The 23,047-nt window shown below is 40.7% G+C and overlaps 2 protein-coding genes across 3 annotated transcripts; both read left to right on the top strand.

Moving 5' to 3' along the window:
- Positions 1 to 758: 758 nt before the first annotated feature.
- Positions 759 to 13,385, top strand: ankrd52b (ankyrin repeat domain 52b). 2 transcript variants are annotated; one of them, XM_076755932.1, is made up of 28 exons: positions 759 to 893; positions 1,701 to 1,784; positions 2,126 to 2,204; positions 2,402 to 2,472; positions 2,567 to 2,767; positions 3,120 to 3,207; positions 3,602 to 3,744; positions 4,154 to 4,366; positions 4,535 to 4,613; positions 4,788 to 4,902; positions 5,244 to 5,326; positions 5,454 to 5,556; positions 6,055 to 6,123; positions 6,213 to 6,353; positions 6,485 to 6,541; positions 6,781 to 6,892; positions 6,989 to 7,060; positions 7,165 to 7,366; positions 7,878 to 7,965; positions 8,345 to 8,462; positions 8,610 to 8,829; positions 9,084 to 9,171; positions 9,282 to 9,365; positions 9,785 to 9,930; positions 10,216 to 10,298; positions 10,633 to 10,715; positions 11,022 to 11,113; positions 11,220 to 13,385. In XM_076755932.1, exons 1-28 carry the CDS (start codon positions 867 to 869, stop codon positions 11,408 to 11,410), a joined length of 3,132 nt encoding a protein of 1,043 aa, XP_076612047.1. In that variant the 5' UTR covers positions 759 to 866; the 3' UTR covers positions 11,411 to 13,385. The 2 variants fall into 2 exon arrangements, with proteins under 2 accessions (XP_076612047.1, XP_076612057.1); XM_076755942.1 differs by lacking the exons at positions 11,022 to 11,113; positions 11,220 to 13,385 and having other exon boundaries at positions 10,216 to 10,396; positions 10,633 to 10,674.
- Positions 13,386 to 14,131: 746 nt separating this feature from the next.
- npepl1 (aminopeptidase like 1) lies at positions 14,132 to 22,140 on the top strand. The gene is made up of 12 exons (XM_076755986.1): positions 14,132 to 14,409; positions 15,353 to 15,538; positions 15,743 to 15,913; positions 16,056 to 16,145; positions 16,262 to 16,343; positions 17,124 to 17,266; positions 17,835 to 17,912; positions 18,017 to 18,117; positions 18,286 to 18,409; positions 18,635 to 18,811; positions 19,565 to 19,675; positions 21,243 to 22,140. The coding sequence occupies exons 1-12, from the start codon at positions 14,260 to 14,262 to the stop codon at positions 21,399 to 21,401; spliced, it is 1,572 nt and encodes a 523-aa protein (XP_076612101.1). The 5' UTR covers positions 14,132 to 14,259; the 3' UTR covers positions 21,402 to 22,140.
- The last annotated feature ends 907 nt before the right edge of the window (positions 22,141 to 23,047 follow it).

Below are 23,047 nucleotides of genomic sequence, written 5' to 3' on the forward strand. Positions count from 1 at the left end.
AACCGGGCAACTCTCCCCTGGGTTTAACCTGGCAGGCGCTGCTAGCCGCCTTTGAACAATCATCAAATTGAACTTCAAGTCATAATCAAAATTACTCTGATATAATCTCCCAGTATGTCACTGGGTTACGATCACCGATGCATTAATCTGGTAGTAACAGTTAACTTCTATGATTGAGATGGAGCAAATTAACTATTTAAAGTATTGTGTAATATTATCTATAGAAATGCATTATATTTTATTTGATTATCATATGTCTTGTCCATATCCATATCAAATCTTAATTTGTAAATTAAGTAGTTGTTAAAACCGTCAAACAAATGGACGGGAGTAGAAATACGATATTTCCTTCTGAATTGTAGGAGAGTAGAAACAAAGTACATATTGGTACAAGTATCTCAAATTTGTACACAAATACAGTCAATATACTTTTCCCCACTCTAACCATATTATTTATTTTTGCCTTGACCACATATTTCACAGTCGCACCAGGACTCATTGTTTCTGAATAAATAGAAGGATTATTGTTTTTGTTAAATTCAATCTTTCTGAAGATTAAATTTTGCCATGTTCACAATTACTTAATATCTAGATTTATTTACTGTATATATTATTTAAACCAAACACCAATATGAATATTCCGAAAAGGACATTAACGCAAACAAAATCTGATCTGTTAAATCTTTGTTGATGACTCCAAAACACGTTTCTTCTCGCGATAGTACTGCTACTACGGTTTAAGTACACATCACTTATCCCAGCGCTAACTGAGCTAAAGCTAGGCTAACAAGCTGCTACAGAGTGACATGTAGGTTAGTCAACTCTGCACTCAGTCTCAATGAAGGAGCTTCCAGAGTGATTGGGACATGGAGTTAAGAAATATCAAGGACCAGGTAGTAAATCAAGCTTTTGCTGTGGTCTAACTTAACGTTAGATAACTAACAGTACTTCTCACCAACACTCCAAACAGCTGGCTAGTCATGATAGCGACATGACGAGCAAAGTTTGCTACAAGGCTAGTTAATGTCACATATTAATTGCCATGCGAAACTAGACCAAATGTCAGTTTGATCTTCGATGTTTCAGTTTTGTAATGCACCTGGACCCTATCACTGGGCTCCCTGGTATATTAAGTCCAAACCCTGGCACACAGCTTTAACATTATTCCTTAAATGGATCCATATTTTTCTGCTGCTAAGTTTGCTTAACGTTATCTGTGCATAGCAAATCTTGAGTTATATCTAAAGTTTCCAAGACAATTCCTTAATCTTCACAAAAAGTGCTAGTTTGCAAACAAATACAGCGTTAGTTCTCCTGTTTCGGTCAGTCAAATAAATGCCAATACAGTGAAATGTTTTGAATTTTGATTCCTCTAACTCTTGAGATGCAGTTTGCATAATTTCCAATTGAAATTTTCCCTTCAAATGATCTCAGCCGCTGACATTATTCATGGAAACACGCAGGGAAGATATTGTGTTACTCAGATGTGTTAAAGTGTTTTTGGTTCCTCAGTCATGTCATGAATGTATTTATGATCCCAGTAGAGTTCAACAAGTTTGCTGCTGAAAGCTGCTCAGCAGAAGTTGTATTGAGTCCCTGCTTCTGTCAACGTTGTTGCTCTCTGCAAAGATATTTGGGACAATGTGATGAACTGCACTTCATTTTAATGTGATTTGTCAAATGTCAAATCTCTCTTTCAGTCTCCATTGGTCCAGGCTATATTCAGCCGAAACGCTGAAGAAGTGACATTTTTGTTGAACCATAATGAAGATGTCAATTCACTGGTAATGTCATCCCACATTAACTCTACTATCATGCTGTTTTTTGTCATTTCTTTTATCAAATTTACATGCGTTCTGCTGAGCTTGTACAAATGGTTGGCTTTGTATATCTGCTGTAGGCTGCATGCCATGGCTTTCTAGGCTACCAGCAGATTTGTCCTTTGTTAGTGCCAGGTTTCCAAGCAAAATTTCCCTTTACTAAAATGCTTCATCCAAATGCATAGAGCAAGTTTAAAAATGCTGAGATTACATTTGGAGTCAGAATATGACAAAAGGGTGATGTGATAAAATGGCCTTGAATTTATGATTTTTTTGTTGTTGTTGTTGTTGTTCTTTCTGCCCAGGACCAAGAACAAAGCACACCGCTTCATGCAGCTGCTTATTTGGGTGATGTCCACATAATGGACCTACTTATTGCATCAGGTAGAAACATTTTTAGCTCACTTGACACACAGTATGTGAGTAAACAGGAAGTTTATTGTCAGCTACATATGTCTGTGTATTTTTTTTAATATAAATTAGCCTTTATAGTAATTAAAACAAGTCAATCAAGTACAGAAGAACTGAAATTCACCAAAAGCTATCAAAAAATCCAGCTTTGCTTTTGCTTTCTGTTCCAGGTGCTAATGTCAATGCTAAGGACCAGGGTTTGCTGACTCCTTTACATCGAGCAGCTGCCTCACAAAATGAAGTAAGCAGTTGGGGAGAAGTACTTTTCTCAGTGTTTGACTGCCATCTTGTATTGTTTGACTTTTGTCTTCTTTAAATGTTGTGTTTTTCCTCAGAGAGCTGTGGAGCTGCTGCTAAAGCACAGAGCAGAGGTCAACACACGGGACAAGTTCTGGCATACACCTTTACACATGGCAGCTGCAAAATGGGCTACAGGCTGTGCTTTAGCTCTGATACCACATGTGTGCAGCCTGGATGTCGCTGACAGGGCAGGGAGGACACCACTGCATCATGCAGCACACAGCGGCCACGGAGAGGTAAACTGTGAAGTCGATAGTATGAACCAAAGTCTTCTTTCTGATCTTTTTCTTTGCTAAAGTAACTGTATGTTTGATAACTATCTTTTCAGTAAGGAAGATAATGACTAGATTTTGCTTTAGGAACGTGAATGATGACTGAGGGACATGTTGGTTTCTGGCAGTTTCTGCATCATTGTGGAAAAATGCATTTGTCTCATAATATATGAATCTAGTTTCACACAATATTTTCTCCTCTGTATAACTGAAATTTAGCCAGAGCCACCTTAAAATAATTGCCCAAGCATGATTGTGTCCACTCGACTATTGCTGTAGACTGACAGCGGTTGACCCAGTTATTATGTTTCTGCAGATGGTGAACTTGTTCCTGAGCAAAGCTGCCAATGTGAGTGCCAAAGATAAGAAGGAAAAGCAGGCAATCCACTGGGCTGCATATCTTGGTAAGTGCTGTCATATAGTGTCACTTTTTACCCAGAATAAAAACTTTCTCTTTCATGAAGGTAAGCAAGAACAGATGTTAGTATAAAGCATGCAAATATACAATAATAAACAAGCAAATTACACATTCACCTACATCCAACAGACACCTGAGAACTGCCTCTAATAACTGCAGCTGCCTAGTAAAGTTTTACTATAAAACATATCATTTGAGACTTTTCTGGCATATTGTTGGGTAATTAGTCACACAATGTCCTGAAATTATTATTTTTGCAGAAATAGATTATGATTTATTTCTAAATCTGATGAATATTTATTAGATTGACATGTACAGGCCAGCAGGAGAGACTGGTGTGCTGTGATGTGCTTGGAGTAAATGTTAAACTCTTCTTTCAGGACACGTGGAGGTCGTGAAGCTGCTGGTGTCTCACGGTGCTGATGTGATGTGCAAAGACAAACGAGGTTACACTCCACTCCATGCTGCAGCTGCCGGTGGACAGTTAGACATGGCTAAATATCTGTTGCGACTGGCAGTGGAGGTAAAGTGGCTCGTAATGATTATGGCTGTCATGCATTTTGTGCATCAGTATCATGGTGTCGCCCTGAGCTCCAGGCTTGATTTCATGCTGATCCTGGTCTACATCACTTATTATGCTGCTGTTTCATCAGTAGTGTGTAATCTGATTTTTTTCTCAACATACCTGGCTCATCTGGTCACATGATGCATCTCTACATTCACAGATGAAGCTAACACTAGTTTAAAAATATATTATGTACATGTCTCTCAAATCAAACCAAGCCTTTTTATGCCATGGCCAGACATCTCAGTAATGCCCTGAAATAGTTTCTTCAAATTTGGCACAGACTTGCTGTCAAGGATGAACTGAAACGAGGCTCTCGTGCTTTCAAATCACCAAACATTTGACACTCCCCTCCGTCTCCTCACAGACTGATGAACCCAACGTTTTTGGGAACACAGCGCTCCACATGGCCTGTCACATGGGTCAGGACTCTGTGGCCACTGAGCTGGTGAACTGTGGTGCCAACATCAATAAGCCCAACGACCATGGCAGCACACCGCTGCATCTGGCTGCAGGCTCCTCCAGCGGGGTGCTGTGTCTCGAGCTGCTAATCAACAATGGTGCTGATGTCAATCTGCAGGTAAAGAGCTTGTTTTTAAGAATTAGATTTGAAATAGACACAAAGTTAAAATAAATGATTACGTATTACTGGATTGTTGTAATTTGTCAGAGGTTAAATGTCCAGATTATTGAGATTTATGCCATTCTTTTAGGAAAACATGTTGTTTTAATTTTCTCTGTTTAACAGAATAAAGAAGGAAAGACCCCTTTGCACATGGCTGCTATGCACGGACGCTTCACAGGCTCCCAGGTTCTGATCCAAAACGGTAAAAGAAATGACAAGAAATACTTACACTATCCTCATGTAGCACATGATCGATTCTTAAAAAAAAAAAAAAAAAAAAAAAAGCTAAAATTGCAACCACACAGCATACCCTGACTTAAAATACCACTGCATGTTCCCAACTGAAGCACTTGATGTCTCCTCCCTCTGTGCACAGGTGGAGAGATTGACTGTGTTGATATGTATGGAAACACTCCTCTCCATGTTGCTGCCAGATATGGTCAGGAGCTGCTGATCAGCACTCTGCTGACAAATGGTGCTGACAAAACCAGGTAAGTCTGTCCAAACCTGTTTGATACTGTTTTGTTTTTGTTTGTCTGATTGCAGTTATGTTTACTTACGCTGCTTAAAGTTTGCACCCACACTACAAGGATGAGGTCATCAGTGTGATCCAGCTGTACTGAGATATAATGTCAGCTATGATACACAGAAACAAAATAAAATGTATTGTAACCCACTCAAACTGTATTAACACACATCGGCAGACAACACGTTAAGCTGCAAACTTAGAGTTCATATTTCAACATCCGAACCAATAAATGCCCTGGATTGTAGAAAATTGTCTCCGTTTAGCACATACTAAAATAAATGATCTTTGTTATGCTCTCTAAAGACAGGGGATTCATGGGATGCTTCCTCTACATTTGGCGGCGCTCTATGGATTTCCAGACTGTTGTCGAAAGTTATTGTCTAATGGTGAGACTGCTGCTGGAGTCATTAAGCTGTGCTCCTCAACTGATCCTCTCCCTTCTTATATTTGAATTACCGACAAAACTCAGAATGTTTCCACCCACCAAAGTGCTGTTGGTTGTGTATCCTTCAGGCCAGTTTTATATCATGCCGTCTCAAACAGCGTCAGTTGAGTCTGATGTAAACACCCCAGATGACAACGGGAGGACCTGCCTGCATGCAGCTGCCTGTGGAGGGTGAGCTAACACACATGCACACAGTATATATACATTTACAAACAATTAAGTTGACTTATTGATAAAAATCAGCCCTTTTTCAAGAGATCGTGGTTACAAATGTTGGACTGTTTGGAGTGCTGTGTTTACAATCTAGATCGTTTCTGTCGTTTTTCTGTGTCTAAATGTTCGCAAAATTACTGGAAGTTATTCTGCTTGTTGTGAAAATGATATTCTCTGTAATTTTTGTTGGATTTTGGTCATCATAAAATCCGTTGTGTTCCTTAAATCTTGTGTTGCCAAATTGCCATTAGTTCCACTTTAATGGGTGTCATTTATTGAAATGCTAGTGACTCCAAAAAGGAAGTGGAGGGGTTTCTCTGTCCGTGTAGTAAAAAGCGAAAGCCTGAATCATACAGGTGGTGTCAAACCTGTTCATAGACTGTCAGGTAGATCTGACACATTTGACTGTGAATTTAAACCTTCCTCCTACTTCTTCTTCTTCTCTTCCTGTGACAGAAACATTGAGTGTCTGAACTTGCTGTTGAATAGTGCTGCTGAACTGGATGTAAAAGATAATTTGGGGAGGTAAGCAGTGCTTCACGGCTGGAGCTGAGAATTTAACTGTGCTTTGGTGTTAACCTGATATCACAGCTGCCCCCTGCTACACCTTGCAGGTCTCCTTTGCACTATGCTGCAGCGAACAGGAACAGCCAATGCACAATCTCCCTGGTGAGAGCCGGCGCTGAGGTCAATGAGCTGGATCTGATAGGCTGCAGCCCTCTGCACTATGCTGCTGCCTCACACACCTTTTGTGGGTGAGAGAGCGTTTACCTACATTGTGATGTTTTACTCAAGAGGGACATCATCCTGTGCGCAGGTCTTTGTTGAGTATCCTGACTTTATTCAAGCCAGTTTTAAAAGTAACCCCTGAACCGTCTTTCCACAGGGGGGAGACAAACTCTAAGCCTGACTACAGTGAGGACAAGGAACAGGACGCCTCTCTGTGAGTCACATGTTTATTATAATATAAAATATATATCTTTATACATTGGATGTGCTGTGATGAATCCACAGTAATCTTGTCTTTCAGTCGATAAACAACATCTGTTGAACTTGTTTTCCAAAGACATTTAGAAGTGAATGTTTATAAAACACTGAACACAACGTCTCTCCTGATGTCTTCTTATTGGTAGATGAGTAAAACCCAGAGAGGATTCCTCATGTTCTGCTCTTTGTGTTCAGGTGTTTGGACTACTTGCTTGACAATGGTGCAAACCCAACTCTGAAGAATACTAAGGGTTACAGTGCCGTCCACTATGCAGCAGCTTATGGGAACAAACAGCACCTTGAACTGGTCAGTGGCATCTCTTGATTTAGAGGCTTTGGTTTTTAATCACATGCAGACCAGACCCAGGTGAACTTTTGTGCCTTTTCTCTCTCACTCTTGCAGCTCCTGGAGATTTCATTCAACTGTCTTGAGGAGGTTGAAAGTAATATTCCAGTCAGTCCTTTGCACTTAGCTGTGAGTAGAATGATTACAATGAATACACTGCAAAAGGTTTGACTTTTAAAGCTCAAGTTTACATGTCTTTGACTGTACTGTTATAATGCATTCTGCCACCACAGGCGTACTATGGTCACTGTCAGGCGCTGCGTTTGCTGTCTGAGACATTGGTGAGTCTGGACGTGCGGGACATTGAAGGCCGAACTGCCCTCCACCTGGCTGCTCGGAGAGGTTTTGCTCCATGTGTGGAGGTGCTGCTGAAACATGAAGCCTCCTACACACTGAAGGACCACAAGCGCAAGTGGACCGCTCTCCATGCTGCAGGTGTGTGTTTTGATCCTGGGACCTTTAAGGAATCCATGTGAGATAAGGCTTGTACAAATGTAGGCTACAGTATTTGGTTTTAGAGTTGATGGTTTTTGATGTACACTGTTATGAGAATAAACCATTAGGTTTTCTGGTTAATATGTTTTTGGTTTTGATTTCATTAAAGGTAGTATGTGTAACTTTGAGAAAACCCTTGTTATTAATGACACCGCTGCTGAGTGCACATGGCCATTTAGGCTAGATGGCCGCCCTTGTCTTGCATCACTTGCAATTGTTAGTTATACACCTTTGCTTTGCAGTCTTCATTTATCCCCATTTATTTCTGGCTAAAATGAACGTTGTTTGTCCTAATGCGAAAGTTGGGATCATTGATCACGTTTGATGGTGAAGTGATTTAGCGAGCTAGCCAACATAACCACTGAGATAGTGTTTTACCAGTGATAACATCATTATGTCAATCTGTTTTTTAAGTGATGTGTTCTTTACCCCTCACCTTTCTTCCACGCAGCTGCTGAAGGCCAAGTGGACTGTTTGCTCTTGTTGGTCAACAGGGAACAAAGTGCTGACATCATCGACAGTCCAGATACCCAGGGACAGTAAGTCCCTTAATTCAATATACTCTGATTTGTTATTATTTATTGATCAGGTAAACCCCCTGACATTTACAGCTTTGTCAATACACACAATACTGCTGATTTGAAAGGTATTGAAATTATGTGTCTTGTTATGATATAATGTACTGTACGTGTGTGTGGGTAGAACAAATATTATCTTTCATAAAACAATGACTGATGGTGATATTCAATCAATGGTCATGTGATTGTTTGAAGTAATTTACTTCACAAAAGAACTTTTTTTTTCTGAAATCTGCAAACTTATAATGCCGTGGGGAAACTTAACCCATTGAAAAATCTGACATGATCAGAGAATTACCTTCACAGCAGTCAGTTCTTGTCTCTCTTTCATCGTGTGCAGGACGGCTCTCATGCTTGCTGCTCTGGGATGTCACACTGACTGTGTTCACATCCTGTTGGAAAAAGGAGCGAAAGCTGACGCTGCAGACAAAAAGGGCTTCACTGCGTTACACAGAGCTGTAAGTATGCATGTGTGTGAACATGTCCTGTCACTTTCTTAAATGCACTTAATTATGTAAACAAGGGATTTGTCCATTCACAGAGTCGTGCATGTTCCTGAAGTGTTATTTTCCTCTCACATCATATCTTGTGTGCTCCCCCTGCAGGCCATGTTGGGCAGTGAGGACTGTGTGTCTGCTCTGCTGGAACATGGGGCCTCTGCTCTGTGTCGAGACTCTCAGGGAAGGACCCCGCTGCACCTCACAGCGTCTCTTGGCCACACGGAAATACTCCGATCTTTGCTAAAAGCTGCTATGAAAGCTGACCCTCTGGACTCCATGTTGGACTACATAGGCTACACACCCACTCACTGGGCTGCCTACCACGGTTAGACATTGGGGAAAGAAGTCGTGTCAAATGTACTGAAGTCATTTTAACAAAAGGAGATTGGCTCAATGCTGAACAGAGCAAACATGGACATACAGATAAAAGAAGACAAAAATATCTATGAATGGACATTTTTAGAGCAGCAAGAGCAGTCTGTCATCACTTTTATCTACAGCATCATTTTGGCTTTTGAACATACATATATGAGAGAGAGATTTGAATGTTAACCATTTGTTTGTTTCCTGTGTCTGTAGGGCGAGAAGGATGTTTACGTATTTTACTTGAAAACAAGCTTTTTAGCAACCAAGAAGGAAATCGCTTTACCCCATTGCACTGTGCTCTGTGAGTATGATAAGAAATGTACAGTCTCATAATACATATGTTTGTTAGATATTTATGGCAATTCATTTAATGTGGTTTTTCAAAATCTAAACTCTGTTCTGCCCTCGCAGAGTTAATGGACACGATGTTGCTGCTGGACTTTTAGTGAAGAGTGTTGGCCCTCAGAGTGTTAACGTTAGTGATGCCAAAGGAAGGTGGGTTTATTTTCAGGTCAGGCACACGTCTAAGATCAGTGGTTGTACATAAGCAATTAAATCACTCCTGTGGCAGCTCAACATGATTATTTGCATTAATTTGGTCCAGGATATCCCACAAAATTGGTTGGTTTTGTTTGAATATTAGTCACCAGAACTTTATGGTATTATATGAAATCTACAATGTGTTCATTAAAGACATATTTTATTCAAATCTCAAATTCATTGAAATCTCTGATCTAGAATATTTTGTAGGTTTCTTGCAGGTTTATAAACCTCCAAAAACACATTGCATTAATTTGAATGCATATCCTATCAGAGCTTGCAGAAAGATGCAGATCAAACATCATTTTCACGTTTGAAGCAGTGAATGTGCCCGACCATCCTGTATTTTCATGGATCTCTGTGTGTGGGTGCAGGACTCCGTTGCATGCGGCTGCTCATTCAGGAAATGTTGCTGGGCTCCAGCTGGTTCTGGCCCAGGGAGCAGAAGTCAATGCTGTGGACCAGTGTGGATGCTCCGCTCTGATGGTTGCTGCTGACTGTGGACAGACGATGGCTGTTGGTATGTGATTGAAATTCCTCTGGTCAGTGTTTTTTAAGTGTATATGTTATTACCCTTATCTACCTTAAAACACACCCAAACCATTTTCAGCTCAACAGGAGGGCACAACTTCATGTTTTGTTTTGACCCTCACAGTCCCCACTCAGGGTTACCTTTAATACACCATATACATCTGTTTCCCTGTTGCACTGATTATAAGCTGCTGCACAGCAAAACACCAGCTAAATGTTTAAAATATAAATGCCTGTGTTTGTTGTGAAAGGTGTCTTATTTTCTGCATTTCAGAGTTCTTGCTGCACAAAGCGAAGCCAGACCTGACCCTGGTGGATGTCAATAGTAACACTGCCCTTCACTTAGCCTGCAGCAAGGTCACAAACACATACTGTGTGCATGCACTGTATGCATGCAGTGGCACGATAACTTTTGCATGCTCGTAGCATCAGTAATGTAACAACTATCAGATAAGGTGATAACCTGCCAGAATATGAGGAAATATGAGAGAAAATGTAATCAAATGTATTTTGCAATGGCTCATAACAGTAAGAATGTATTCATGTGAGATTCACTAAATTAATTAGAAATAATGAAAGGTTTGATTACATTTTCAGCCACAACTTATCACATTGACAACTTACTCTATTTTTAGGCAATTTGTACAATATTGCTCAAGCACATAATCATTTAATGTGTTGTATTCTGCAGGGCCATGAGATGTGTGCCCTGCTGATCCTCGGAGAGATCAGCGACTCCTCCCTCATTAATGCAACAAACAGCGCTCTCCAAATGTGAGTTTTCTTCAAACAAATGCTCAAATGTAGTACGGAAAAGGAATTGCATTGTGATAATGCTGGTGAAGAGTTCTTTACTTGACGATAATAATGATGGAATATCAGTTGTATGTTTTGTGCCAACAAGACACCCTGACGTCAACATTTTGCCATTTGGCTTGAAGCTTAAGAAGAAAGTGCTCCATGTTTCCGTTATCGGCTTGCCTGCCACTGGCTCCAGTAATACTGCATGTGAATCTTTAACATGGTTGCACTCTTCACTAAGTGCTCTGTAATGGGACTAATATAATCTGTCTCATGCAGGCCCCTTCACATTGCAGCAAGGAAAGGCCTGGCGACCGTAGTGCAGGTGTTACTGAGCAGAGGAGCAGCAGTCATGGCTGTAGACGAGGAAGGTGCGCAGGAATAATGAAACAATAACAAAAAGGTTTCTGTTTCCTGTCCAAAAAATGTTACCGAAGGACACCGTAGGATAATTCTTTCCCTGTTAACCCTCTGCAGGCCACACGCCGGCTCTGGCCTGTGCCCCAAACAAGAACGTGGCAGAGTGTCTGGCCCTGATCCTCTCCACCATGAAGCCTTTCCCTCCCAGAGAGGCCAGTGCAGCTACTGCCTCCCACTTCACCCCCATCCTGAAGAACTGTGGCATTGCTGCGAGCTGTGGGTCCAGTGGAAACCTGTGTCATGCCTAAGTTCTCTAGGCTCTGCTGGCCTGCACGAGTGTTTGACGGAGTGAAATTTCATCCTAGTGAAGCCCAAAGTCTCTCATGTGTGTCATATGCAGCTGCATGTACACCACGTGCTCATGCCCCAGTAGCATTGATTGCTTGTCTAAAATTGAGTCTTACATATCCCTAATATTAGCAGAGCTCTTAGGTTATCTTCTCTGTCACACAAGTCGAGTTTAGCACATTAATGTTATTTTAATGACGTACTAACCATTGAGAATGAAGCCTCTCCACTTGAACCCCGTCCACTGTCGCTGTTGGCTTCATTTCTTATTTCATTAACCATCAAAGCCCGAAATCTCCACGTTCGTCCTTAATGGATACGAGTGCAAGAGTACGTGTGTGATTGTGTGTTTAATTTACGTTTGTGTGTGTGTGTGTGTGTGTGTGTGTGTGTGTGTGTATGTGTGTGTGTGTGTGTGTGTATGTGAGCTTTTAGACATTGCTTCTTAATATACTTGTTTTAGAATATCTAACAGGTGCTGTAAACCTTTTATGCAATTAATAAGACTCTATTTTCTTATCCTGTAGACGGTTGCAGACACTACATTGATATAAATAACCTTATTCTAATATTAACATGAGTTATTATCTGAGTTACATTTCAGTTTAGTAAAGTCAAAAGCTTGTGTAAAGTAGCAATTATGTAGTTTACAGAGTCTAGTGTATATATAGTTCTTAAAATGAAGTAAACTTTTTACTTGTATTACCTTGAAAATCCCAAATGATTGAGAGTTAACCTCAGGTCAGTGTGTACTGTGCTGTGGGTGCAATAAAAAGCACAATTTGAGCTGATGTTACATAACAAATGTCAAGTATGACATCATGTTTCAGTTAAATAAGCCAGAGAATCAAACAAACAAATGACAGGTCAGAGAAACAAATAAACTGTGTTGATGCAAACAGTTTAAATGCACAGGAAAAAGGGATCTTTCAGGCTTTGAGCATGAAAGTCCTGAGGAAATGTGACACTTCATTACACCTTTTTTTTTAATGGTTAAGTGCTCATTGCAAGTTTCGAGAGCCTGTCTTGAAGTTGTTTTTTTCTGATCAGCAGTATAAGTCCAAAGATATTTCATTTACTCCAAATCTCTCACATTTAGGTGGCATTTTTGCTTGATGATTTATTGTTAAATGTTAGCTAACTGTCAAACGCTCAGTCAGTTTTCAGTTGATCGACTAATCAGTTGATTGTTTCAGCACTACATTTCACCTTTGTTGTCACTATAATGTTTTGCCAGGATGTAACGAAATTAAACTGCTCATATGTAATGCCACTAATAATGTCTGTGAAACACCAGAAACCGAGTGGATTGGTTTTGAAATGGGATTTTTCTGCAGACGCGCTCTGTTTTCTGGTCCAGTGGAGCATTCTCCACATTTCCCTCATAAGTGTGATCATTGTTTTTCTAATAAATTAGCACAATACACCTGCACTGGTACGACAATGTCACCGCCTCTCTCTCTGTAACTATCAGGTTTTTATAAATGGAGGTGTGCCTGAAATGTTTATCTTAAGAATTTGAAAGTTCTATCCACGCACAGACTTTATATTTCCCCTTGTACTAATTGATTTTTTGGACCTTTCCTAACGATTTGCACTCTTACATGGAAGTTTGGTTATCCGTCTTAGGTTCATGCAAGTGTTAAATTTGAAAGTGCATTTTACAAATGTAACTTTTAAATAACAGCGGAAACCAGTTCAGTTTGTCCTTGTTTCATGAAATTACTGGGAGAAAGTGGTTCGACATTTCTCAACACAAGTAGCAGTGAAATGTTTTTAATAATGTTTGTCTTGAGGAATTGCTCTGTTACATGTGAACAGTGTTTCTTCAGTACATCTTATTAAGATTTCAGGGTGTAACTCCTAACTTGAATACTCTGTGTGCTTTAGTTGTGAATGGCATTCATATGAGAGAAAATAAATACATCAATATCATCTGAAGTGTCTTTGCAGTTTTTTCTTTCCGTTTCTGATTTGAGTTCCATGACAGCAGTCCTTGGTGCCCTCATTGTCCACCCTCGTATATCCCACTTTCATGCTTCATTTTTGCCGTTACGTCGCACCATAGAGCCCCAAATGCCCCTCCAACAAGTTCGAAAGCCTCTGTGTTGTCACACTGAAGCAAAAATGAACTCTTCTCTGGTATGATAGATGCTTCTTTTTTTTTTTGTCATAGGGTGTTTATGCACACTGTGTTTTGCCAGGTTTCCTGCATAATTTTTAACACACAGGTAGAAGTGAATTTCACACTTTCTTGTATTTTGTGTGCCGTGAATCCCAGACTGCCCACCTCCACTGGCATACACCTGGTCCTCCGACAATCCTCCACCAGCTCCTGGTACTTCTCCCTCTTTCTTTCGTCTGCCTCCTCCATCTTCTCCTCCCAGGGAACCGTTTGTTTTGTGGCCTCTGAGACCACGATGATGTCATGTCGCAAACTGGACTGGGTGATGTGTGGTGGAATTTTCAGCTGCCTCTCCAGGTCAGCTGTCATCACCCAGTCTCGGGCCGTATAGCGCAAATTTATTTATTTACACTTACACTTGGATTTGAATATTTAGTATAAACACAAATTCCTATTCGTTGAAATTCTAGGTTTTGTCTCATTAGCATCATGTAATACCTGTGGGTCTCCGGTAGAGGCGAACACAGTTTGTAGATTGCTTCCAGCCTCCGTAGATAAAACGAGTAAAAGCCGTTTGGTCCTCTCCCGGCTGCCGTCGCCGGACCGGCCTACATCAGGGAACCGCAGTAGTCCGTCCACTTTAACGTTACCGTAAGCTAGCTATCTCTTCATCAAGTCACAAAAATGGCGAACGTGGTGCTGGAGTTTAAGGCATCTGCCGGTGACTCCGAGCCACAGACTCGCCCTGTCCTCATTGTCGGACAGCAGGCGGCCCTGCAGCAAGTCAGCTGGAGCCAAATCAAAGGAAAGCTGCAGCCAGTCGTTAGCAAAGAGGTAATACTGTGGACGAAAATGATAGTTGGTTGACAGCTAATGTTAGCGCTATGCTAACCTAAGTAGGCGCAAGGTGGCTAGCTAAATTAATGTAACGATGTTTTTACACGATTAGCTAGCTAACGCTAACATGTTAGCTAGAAATATTACACCATCTGAGAAATAAGTTTGTTTTAAAAATAGCATTTAATGGTATTAAATAGTTCATACTTACAGTCATGTTAGCCATGGATTTGTTTTTATTAGTCAGAGAGAGAGCAAAGTACAACGCCAATATTGTTGAGCAAAACCACATTTTCTGTAGTGTTAACGTTGTTCAACTCTTTAGTAACACTAGAGATTTTAGCATTTAACACCAGTTAATTAACTTCTCTTGGTATAATGTGGGATTTTACAACTGGGTGGTTTGGGAGTCTGAATTTTCCATTTCCTGTCTTTGAGAGTCGTTAATGTCGTCAGATAGTAGGACTGTATGGCCATGAGACTGATGTGCAGTCCAGTTGCATCCTGCTCGAGATGAATCGTCAGGGCACTGACTGGTCTGATGGTCAGACCCGGACAAAAAGGCTCTGCTTTCATGGTATCCAGTGAAGATGTAAGTGGTCTTTTGTAGGCTGTTGGTACAAAGTCCTCAGAGATGATTGTGCAACGGTGACAGCCAGCCTATAAGTCTGTGAGGTGAGAGAAAGGTTTCCCGCTCCTCCGTGTCCTCTGAAAATGGTTATCCATGAGCTGGTAGCAGTGTTACTTTCGCTTTCAGCCACACTCATTGCTGTGTGTAACAACAAGCACTTGGTCAACAGGTGGAAATATTTCCATTATTACAATATGAAGATTTTTCATAATGTTTAAAATTATAGCAGTATTCTTGTGAACGATATGCCACGGCACACCCCGTCTCCATAGTGAATCTAAAATGTCTGTTTTGTTCATGTTTTCTCAGATCTGGCAGGCGGCTCTCAGTGCTTTGAACCCAAACCCCACGGACAGCTGCCCTCTGTACCTCAACCATGCTGCGGTGGCTGCACTTCCTTCACGGGTCAGCAGGCACAACAGCCCTTCTTCTGCCCACTTTGTGTCCCGTCTGGTGCGTTCCTGTCTGCCTGGAGGGAACAACCGCTGCATCGTGGTCAGTATCTTAAGAAATGTAGAATTCTTGTCTGTCACATTATAGTTAAGGATCTGTTTAGGGGGAATTTTCTTTCCTTCCTCGATTTCCTCCAGAGAGGTCAGAAAGCATTTTTAGCTACCAAATGTTTATGATGGCATTTTAATTTGGGAATGCAGTGAAAGTAAATCAAGTGGCTGATGGGAGTGTTTGTTTCCTCTCCAGATGGTATGTGAGCGTTCAGATGTGTTTGCGTCCTCCTGTGCCATCGCCAGGGCATTCCCCATTTTCTCTCGCCGCTCCACCGCCTCACGCAGACATGAGAAGAAGCATGTCACTGTGGAGTTTGTGATCATTGGGCAAGACAGTAGTCCTCTGAATGTCTCTGAACTTGAGGTACTGCATTGTGGTTTCTTTACTCTTAGTTTTCCTTTTTTTTTTTTGAGTTTTCATGGTCGTTAAAGTGCTACTCAGAAAATGTTTTTGAACCACTGTGATGCATTTTAACTGCATAGCTGTCGGCTTTTCTTCTGTTCAGTGTCTCTCCAATGCTGCTGATGGAGTGCGCCTGGCAGCTCGCATTGTGGACACGCCATGCAACGAGATGAACACAGATCACTTCTTAGATGTAAGTGAAACTACTTCTCTTTTGGAAATTTTGCCGACATGACTACAGGAACATGTCTAACTAGTTGTAATTATTTTGATGCCGCCAGCTGTCACAGAGATTCATTTCTGTTTCAGGAAATCAAAGCTGTTGGAACTGAACTTGGAATTACTCCAGTGATCATTCGTGGAGAGGAACTGAAACAAAGAGGGTTTGGAGGTAACATGTCTGCAGATGCCTCTGTCTGTAATTAGCACAAGATTTACTATTTCTCTGCTAAATCTCAGTAGTCACTATAATGTTAGTTTTATTTCCGGGGTTCATACAAAGTCTTGAAAGTCTGGAAAGTGCATTTGAATAAACCCCTTGAAAAACTATTTATTTTCAAGATCATCTGCTGTTTCATCAACACAATCACTTCCGTGAACCAAAAATCCTTTCGTATTTAAATGAACTGATCCCGTCATCATATTAGTTTGTTATCTCATGGCGCCAAAATTAGCACACATTAAATAATCATGGTGGAAACATATGATCAAAGTTAATATGAACAGCTGCTAAATTATATAACATGACAAATACATTGATTGTGGTGGGTATAAATTAATTCTGTAAACCTTATTTTTTGCAATTTTATATATGGTTACAATTTAGATGTGATGATAAAGGCTTTGAGAGACTGGAAAGTTTTTGAAAGTGCTTGAATTTTACTTTCAAAAAGCTGAATGAACCCTGTATGGTTTCTTAAGAAGACCTCATATATCTCAGCTAGATACACCTGTTTACGCACAGTGATATTCTGCATATTGTTGGAAATTTTTTTTTATCAATCAACTGACACATTTAGTGGTCATAAAAGAAAAATTATTTTTTGCAGTCGTCCACTCTGTAATCCTGAATTCTGTAATTTTGTTTCACTTGTTCCTTAACAACTTTATTAAACCTTGTCTTTGCAAAATATGTGATAAGCCTATATAACATTACCATTTATCCTGTCAGGTATTTACGGAGTTGGCAAGGCGGCAGAACATCTTCCTGCATTAGCCATCTTGAGCCACAAACCAGATGGTGCAACCCAAACCATTGCATGGGTGGGCAAGGGCATCGTGTATGACACTGGAGGACTCAGCATCAAGGGAAAGGTACTCATTCTCACTTCTCCTCTACATCATGGGAAAAATCAGTCTTTGTAATACTAATGTCCCAGGATTGTTCTCATTGTATTTATTTTGATCCTGTACACTGGTAATTCATTTTACAGCTCAGCCCACCACCCAACCATCCAATTTACCCCATGTTTGCGTGCAGTACACGACATAGCGAACATTTTGACAAGCTCTTTTGTGTCATGACTCATTCACTGTCCATCTCTGAGACTGCCACCTTCTAAAAACTCATGAACGCTACAGCCATCTCAGTGATCCGCAAACCTTCACACTCTGACACCTCTGATCTGTTAAGCTTTGAGCCTATTCTTAGTAATCCGTTCACTTGTAGCTGCTGTTGCATGCACCAGTTTATGTAGTGTCAATGCAATTAGAAAGGTAGAACTCTCTTATTCTGCAGGGACGAGGATTACAAACCAGCTGGTGAAGCTTTTCTGAGTGTAAATACATAGACAACTGGCTCACTGTCCTGCTCTATGCACGAGAGGTATCAGAGATCACATAAAGTCATCACATTTCATCACGTGTAAATATGTGTTTCTAGACCACAATGCCAGGGATGAAGAGGGACTGTGGTGGAGCTGCTGCCATTTTGGGAGCATTCAAAGCTACTGTGAAACAGGTGAGGTGATCTTTTTATCTCAGCCCACAGCAGCTGTCATCGGAGCCTCCTCTGTTGTGATGCAGCAGAGTTTGTAGTCACTCTCTCTCTCTCTCCTGCTTCAGGGCTTTAAGGATAACCTCCATGCAGTGTTTTGCCTCGCAGAGAATGCAGTTGGGCCCACAGCCACACGACCTGATGATATCCACACACTCTACTCTGGAAAGTGAGACTCTCTTTTAAATAATGATGTGTCACATTACCTGATTTGTTTTGTCTGCCTTCACAGTATGATTGCACATGAACTGTGCGCTATTTCACAAGCCAAATTAGCAGGAGTGAAATAGGGCTGTGGTATAAATTTTTCGTGTCATTTGTGTGTTTTATTCTCAAGGACGGTGGAGATCAACAACACTGATGCAGAGGGCAGGCTGGTGCTGGCTGATGGAGTGGTGTATGCCAGCAAAGACCTGTCAGCTGATATTATTCTGGACATGGCCACACTGACAGGGGCACAGGTGGGTGACAGCCTCTTAGAGACTGTTGTTAAACCCTCCACAGCAGAATGAATTGGAGGATGGTAACAACACGAGTCGATAGATATAGACTAAAAGAATAACACTGACAGGACTTAATCTTTTTATTCTGGTGAACACATCCCCTGGAGAGACCAAATCCAGTAAATGGTTCCCCTGCAACAGGTATTGTCTTTGTATGTAAAACCTTTTCTGTCTGTGTTCCAGGGGATCTCCACAGGGAAATACCATGCAGCTGTGATGACTAATAGCGAGCAGTGGGAGGTTGCGTGTGTGCGCGCTGGCCGCAGCAGCGGCGATCTCGCTCACCCTCTGGTCTACTGCCCCGAGCTGCACTTCAGCGAGTTCACCTCTGCCATGGCTGATATGAAGAACTCCGTGGCAGTAAGTGATGAACTGCACATTCATCAAAACCAGATGCTTAAACAAAACACGACAGCGTGCAAACAGTCTAACGCATTTGAGAGTTTGAAGGACAAAATTTTTTTTAGATGTTTTCCAATCTAATTGTAGCTCACTGTACCTGCATCCCCTTTATGTTTTGCACATTATGCTCAATTCATTCATGGTCAGTACAGGTGAGACCTCATTGCAGAGAAGTCTGCTAATGCATTTACAATTTTTTTTGTTTGCTTCTGCACATGCATCTATCTTAAATTCTAGTCTTTTGACTAAAATGCTGTTGAGTTTTAGGCATGTTTTGTCCTCTGAATTGTTTTAGTCTAGTTTTAGTTGATTGAACATCAGAAGGTTTTAGTTGATTAAATCTACAGTGGATTTAGTCGACGGGTTTAGGTAAAGTGTAATGTATTATTATGGTAGAATAACCCAAACCCTAACCCTTTTCATTTATGATCTAAGATTAGCAACACCGGGTCATTCATTTCTCTAATCAGTACGGGACAGCAGTGATTCCTTTGAGCTTGTACTGTATTTCAGGTTTATCGAAATCACACCAGCTCAGGTTAGCTCCAAAAATAACAGCAGCTTCGGGGGGAAAAAAGAAACATTTAAGTGTTTTTGTCATGATAAATGAGTTTCTATTTAGCTTTCATCTTGTTTTTGTCAGTGAAAAATTGTCGTTTGCAGCAAATTATTTGCCAACAAAATGAACTCTTGTGTCTCATGTTTTGACAGGACCGGGAGAATGCCCAGAGCTCCTGCGCCGGCCTCTTCATTGGTTCTCACTTGGGTTTTGATTGGCCAGGTGTCTGGGTCCATGTTGATATTGCCTCTCCTGTCCATGCTGTGAGTATCTTGGTGTGCTAACAGATAATGTGCTATCAGTCAACGCTCTGATTTTTACCCTGGAGCAAATCAGGTGCTAATCATAACTTAGTGAAGTGAAGGTGTTTGTTTGCTGCTGCCTGCAACTGGCTTGACAAGAAATGTCTCAAGCTGAAATGAGCAGAGGAGCAGAACAGGAGTGTGTCATTGCTGACTGGATGTTGCAACTTTGGCATCAGAAATGATTCTTGTTCAGACATTATCTCACTTGAACTGCTTGTTTTCAGTTTCAGTCGTGGCTTTAGTTGACAAAGACCCACATGCACATAAACCTCTACGGGATCACAATAGGATCGCAAAAGAAAATTCAAGTCTGTCTTAGTCTGACTCACCAGAGAGAGAGAAAACAACAGCATAAGTAGGCCTACATTAAACAGGAGAGGTGGCACCACAATCAGTGCATTATAAGACAGCTGTATACCAGAGAATGTCTGTCCACTAGTTAATCGATTGTGGATGGTGGTGTTCTCTCAGATGGATAATAATTAGAAGAAGAAGAAGAAGAAGAAAAGATGTACATGGACGGCCTGCCCAAGTAAAGACTAAACACTGTTGTGTGAGAGAAGGAGAGTGAGAACTTGGGGAGCAGCTCTGAAAAGCCTAATAAATCAATCAATCAATATGTGTGGGCATCTCTGCATACAGTTCTCCCATCAGACTTTATAAGGCCAACCAACCAGGTGATCAGGCTTAGTGTTTGATATGATTTTCATGTACAGTATCTAGCTGAGCCAATAATATTTTCAAAACACTGACTTCTTCTTTGGAAAAGCTGATTTCTTCATTTCCTCCCTTTATGAAACTCAGTACTGCTTTTGAAGGAAAAAAAGAGATCTCATTGGTCATGACTGATTCTCTGTTGTATGCTCATTATGTATTCTGATGATTCCAATTCCTTTTTACACCTGTCCTGCAGATGTGCCAGGTAGGCTGCACAGTATGCTGTGGTATGAAAATTGATGGCTGTCATGCCATATAGGTTTGCTTATCTGCGGTGAATTCAACCTTATACCTTACCTTAAATATATGTATATACTGAATCACTGAACAAGTGTAAGTTTAGGATGTAATATTTTATGAAATTCTAATAATTTTTTAAACTAAATAACTTTTTTTTTTCATTCCTTTGAGGGTCAATATTTGTAACTGATAGTAATGATTGTCTGTTACTGTTACTGTTGCAGCCCAAGTGCCAGGATTGTGACAGTTCTTCACATGAAAAAGTTTGAAGCTCTGTCCTGATCTTGTGGTTCATCTTATAACATACAGGTCTCATAATGACTTATACTGCACTGAAGCCTGCAGTATGTACTGTATTTATTCTTCTCACCAGTGTCATGGTTTTGTCTCAGACACTTCACTGTAGTAATATTTATGAACCAAGAAAGGTCTTAGGTTTCAGCCACATTAACTCAGAATGTAAAAGATGACTTTAAGGAAGCTCAAAATCATATAACTCCAGTGTAAGTTTACAGTGATGACACTGGAATCTGACCCTCGCATTTTGTGTTTTCTTTTGTCTTTGCAGGGGGAGCGTGCAACAGGATTTGGCGTTGCCTTGCTAATGGCCCTGTTTGGTCAGGCATCAGATGACTCCATGCTGAACGAAGTGTCTCCTCTGGGTTCAGCCACCAACATGTCTGAAGACCAGATGGAGCGTGACTGCAAGAGACGAAGGCTGGTGTAGAGCTTAACACGACGGTTTACTCCCCAGCCCTGATCACTCCGCTGCCTCCACATCACCCAAACTGTTGAAGCAAATCCAGCTCATCCAGTTAGAGTATTTTAAACTGTGATTCAGCTTCATGTTTGATTAAATTTGACTTCACAGAATAAAAAGAAAAAGAGAATCAGAAAATCAGATGTGTTATACGTGATTATGACGAAACACAGGCCCTCATTTATCCTCATGATTTGTCACTTGCTGCACTGATCACCTCCTTTAGCTTCATCGTTTTTCTGTTGCTCTTGATGAAGATGCATTGATTTGTTTGTCTGGTTTTACGTCCATAAGACATTAATGTTTTCAAATATGCACCTCATCAGCGGGCATTGCTGTACGTTGATACTTTTGTGTTAAGCAAGCATTTTGCCATACGTGTAGTCTTTGACGTTGTGAAAAATACTGGATCAGGATCATGCTTTTCTTTTTCAGTAAACACTGCACTTTGAATTCACTGTGTATAGTTGGATTGTGTGATCTCTGGACCAAACTGAGGACTGAGAGCTAACTGTAGTTTCTAACAGTTTCACAATGGTGTCAGATGAGTAACTAACAGATGATGCCACATATGCTTTGTCAGCACAATATACACGTACAGGGTGTTAACTGTAAGTGCAAGTATTAGACAGTTTCCAGCGCAAGTATGATGTTTTTCACCCTTGTGACAATCATGTTGTCCTTCAATAAAGGCGGTGCCATCTGACCTCTGTGTGCATGTGAAGTAAAATGCTCCAAAATGGTGGCGAAAATATCGTCACTCAAGATTCAGAATAACACCTGCATCTTCAGAGAGATGTGGTTAAAAGCACAGGAAAGAGTAAACGGACCTTGAATTCAGATTTGTTTCCATGGTCGAGACTTAACTTGAACTCTCACCACTTCAAGTTTCATGTCCTCTAGTATTAACTGCAGTGATTCAGAGCATCACAGTGGATGTTGTTTGCCAGAATTGACTCTTTGCCTGAGATCGGTCATTAGTTGTTTTTGTGACACAGTTCTGCTGAAGTTACATTAGATAACCAGACAATGTGGATCCTGTTAAAGTTCAGACTCCATAACAGCCAGTCAGCATCAAATTCCCAAAACACCAGGATGACACATTTGTGGATGTTAAATCTCTGCTTTCTGTTAAGTATGTTAAGTAATACAGTAGTTCTGAAAGCTTTATTGCAGGAACCTTCGTGATGAGTGTAACGGGGCTTAAGGTGGCTCAAGGTTTACAATCAGGGATAAAAATGATTAACTTTCATCAGATGTCAGTGTTATGGACAGCAGGTCAGCAGCAGATTGGAGTGAACTGATGATGAACTCAATGGGGCACAGTGATTATTACACTTAGTGCAACAAACTTCACGAATTTTTGCTATATGTTGCACTAAATAAGATTATGTGTCCGGTTTCACCTTTTTGTATTGATTCAATGTGCTATAATGGTGGTAAATGGCGTTAGAATGAGGGTTGTGCCTCTGCAAATAAACTTGAGATGTGTTACAGAAATACAAACAAACATGAACAAGGAAAGGAAAAATAGATTACAGTAAAGTTAAATGTTAAATATTAACATCCAGTGTACTCTGTGGTCTGTTGTTTGTCTGTAACCATTAGTGTGA

The sequence above is a fragment of the Chaetodon auriga genome, chromosome 2 (genome assembly GCF_051107435.1).
Source record: "Chaetodon auriga isolate fChaAug3 chromosome 2, fChaAug3.hap1, whole genome shotgun sequence".
NCBI lineage: Eukaryota > Metazoa > Chordata > Actinopteri > Chaetodontiformes > Chaetodontidae > Chaetodon > Chaetodon auriga.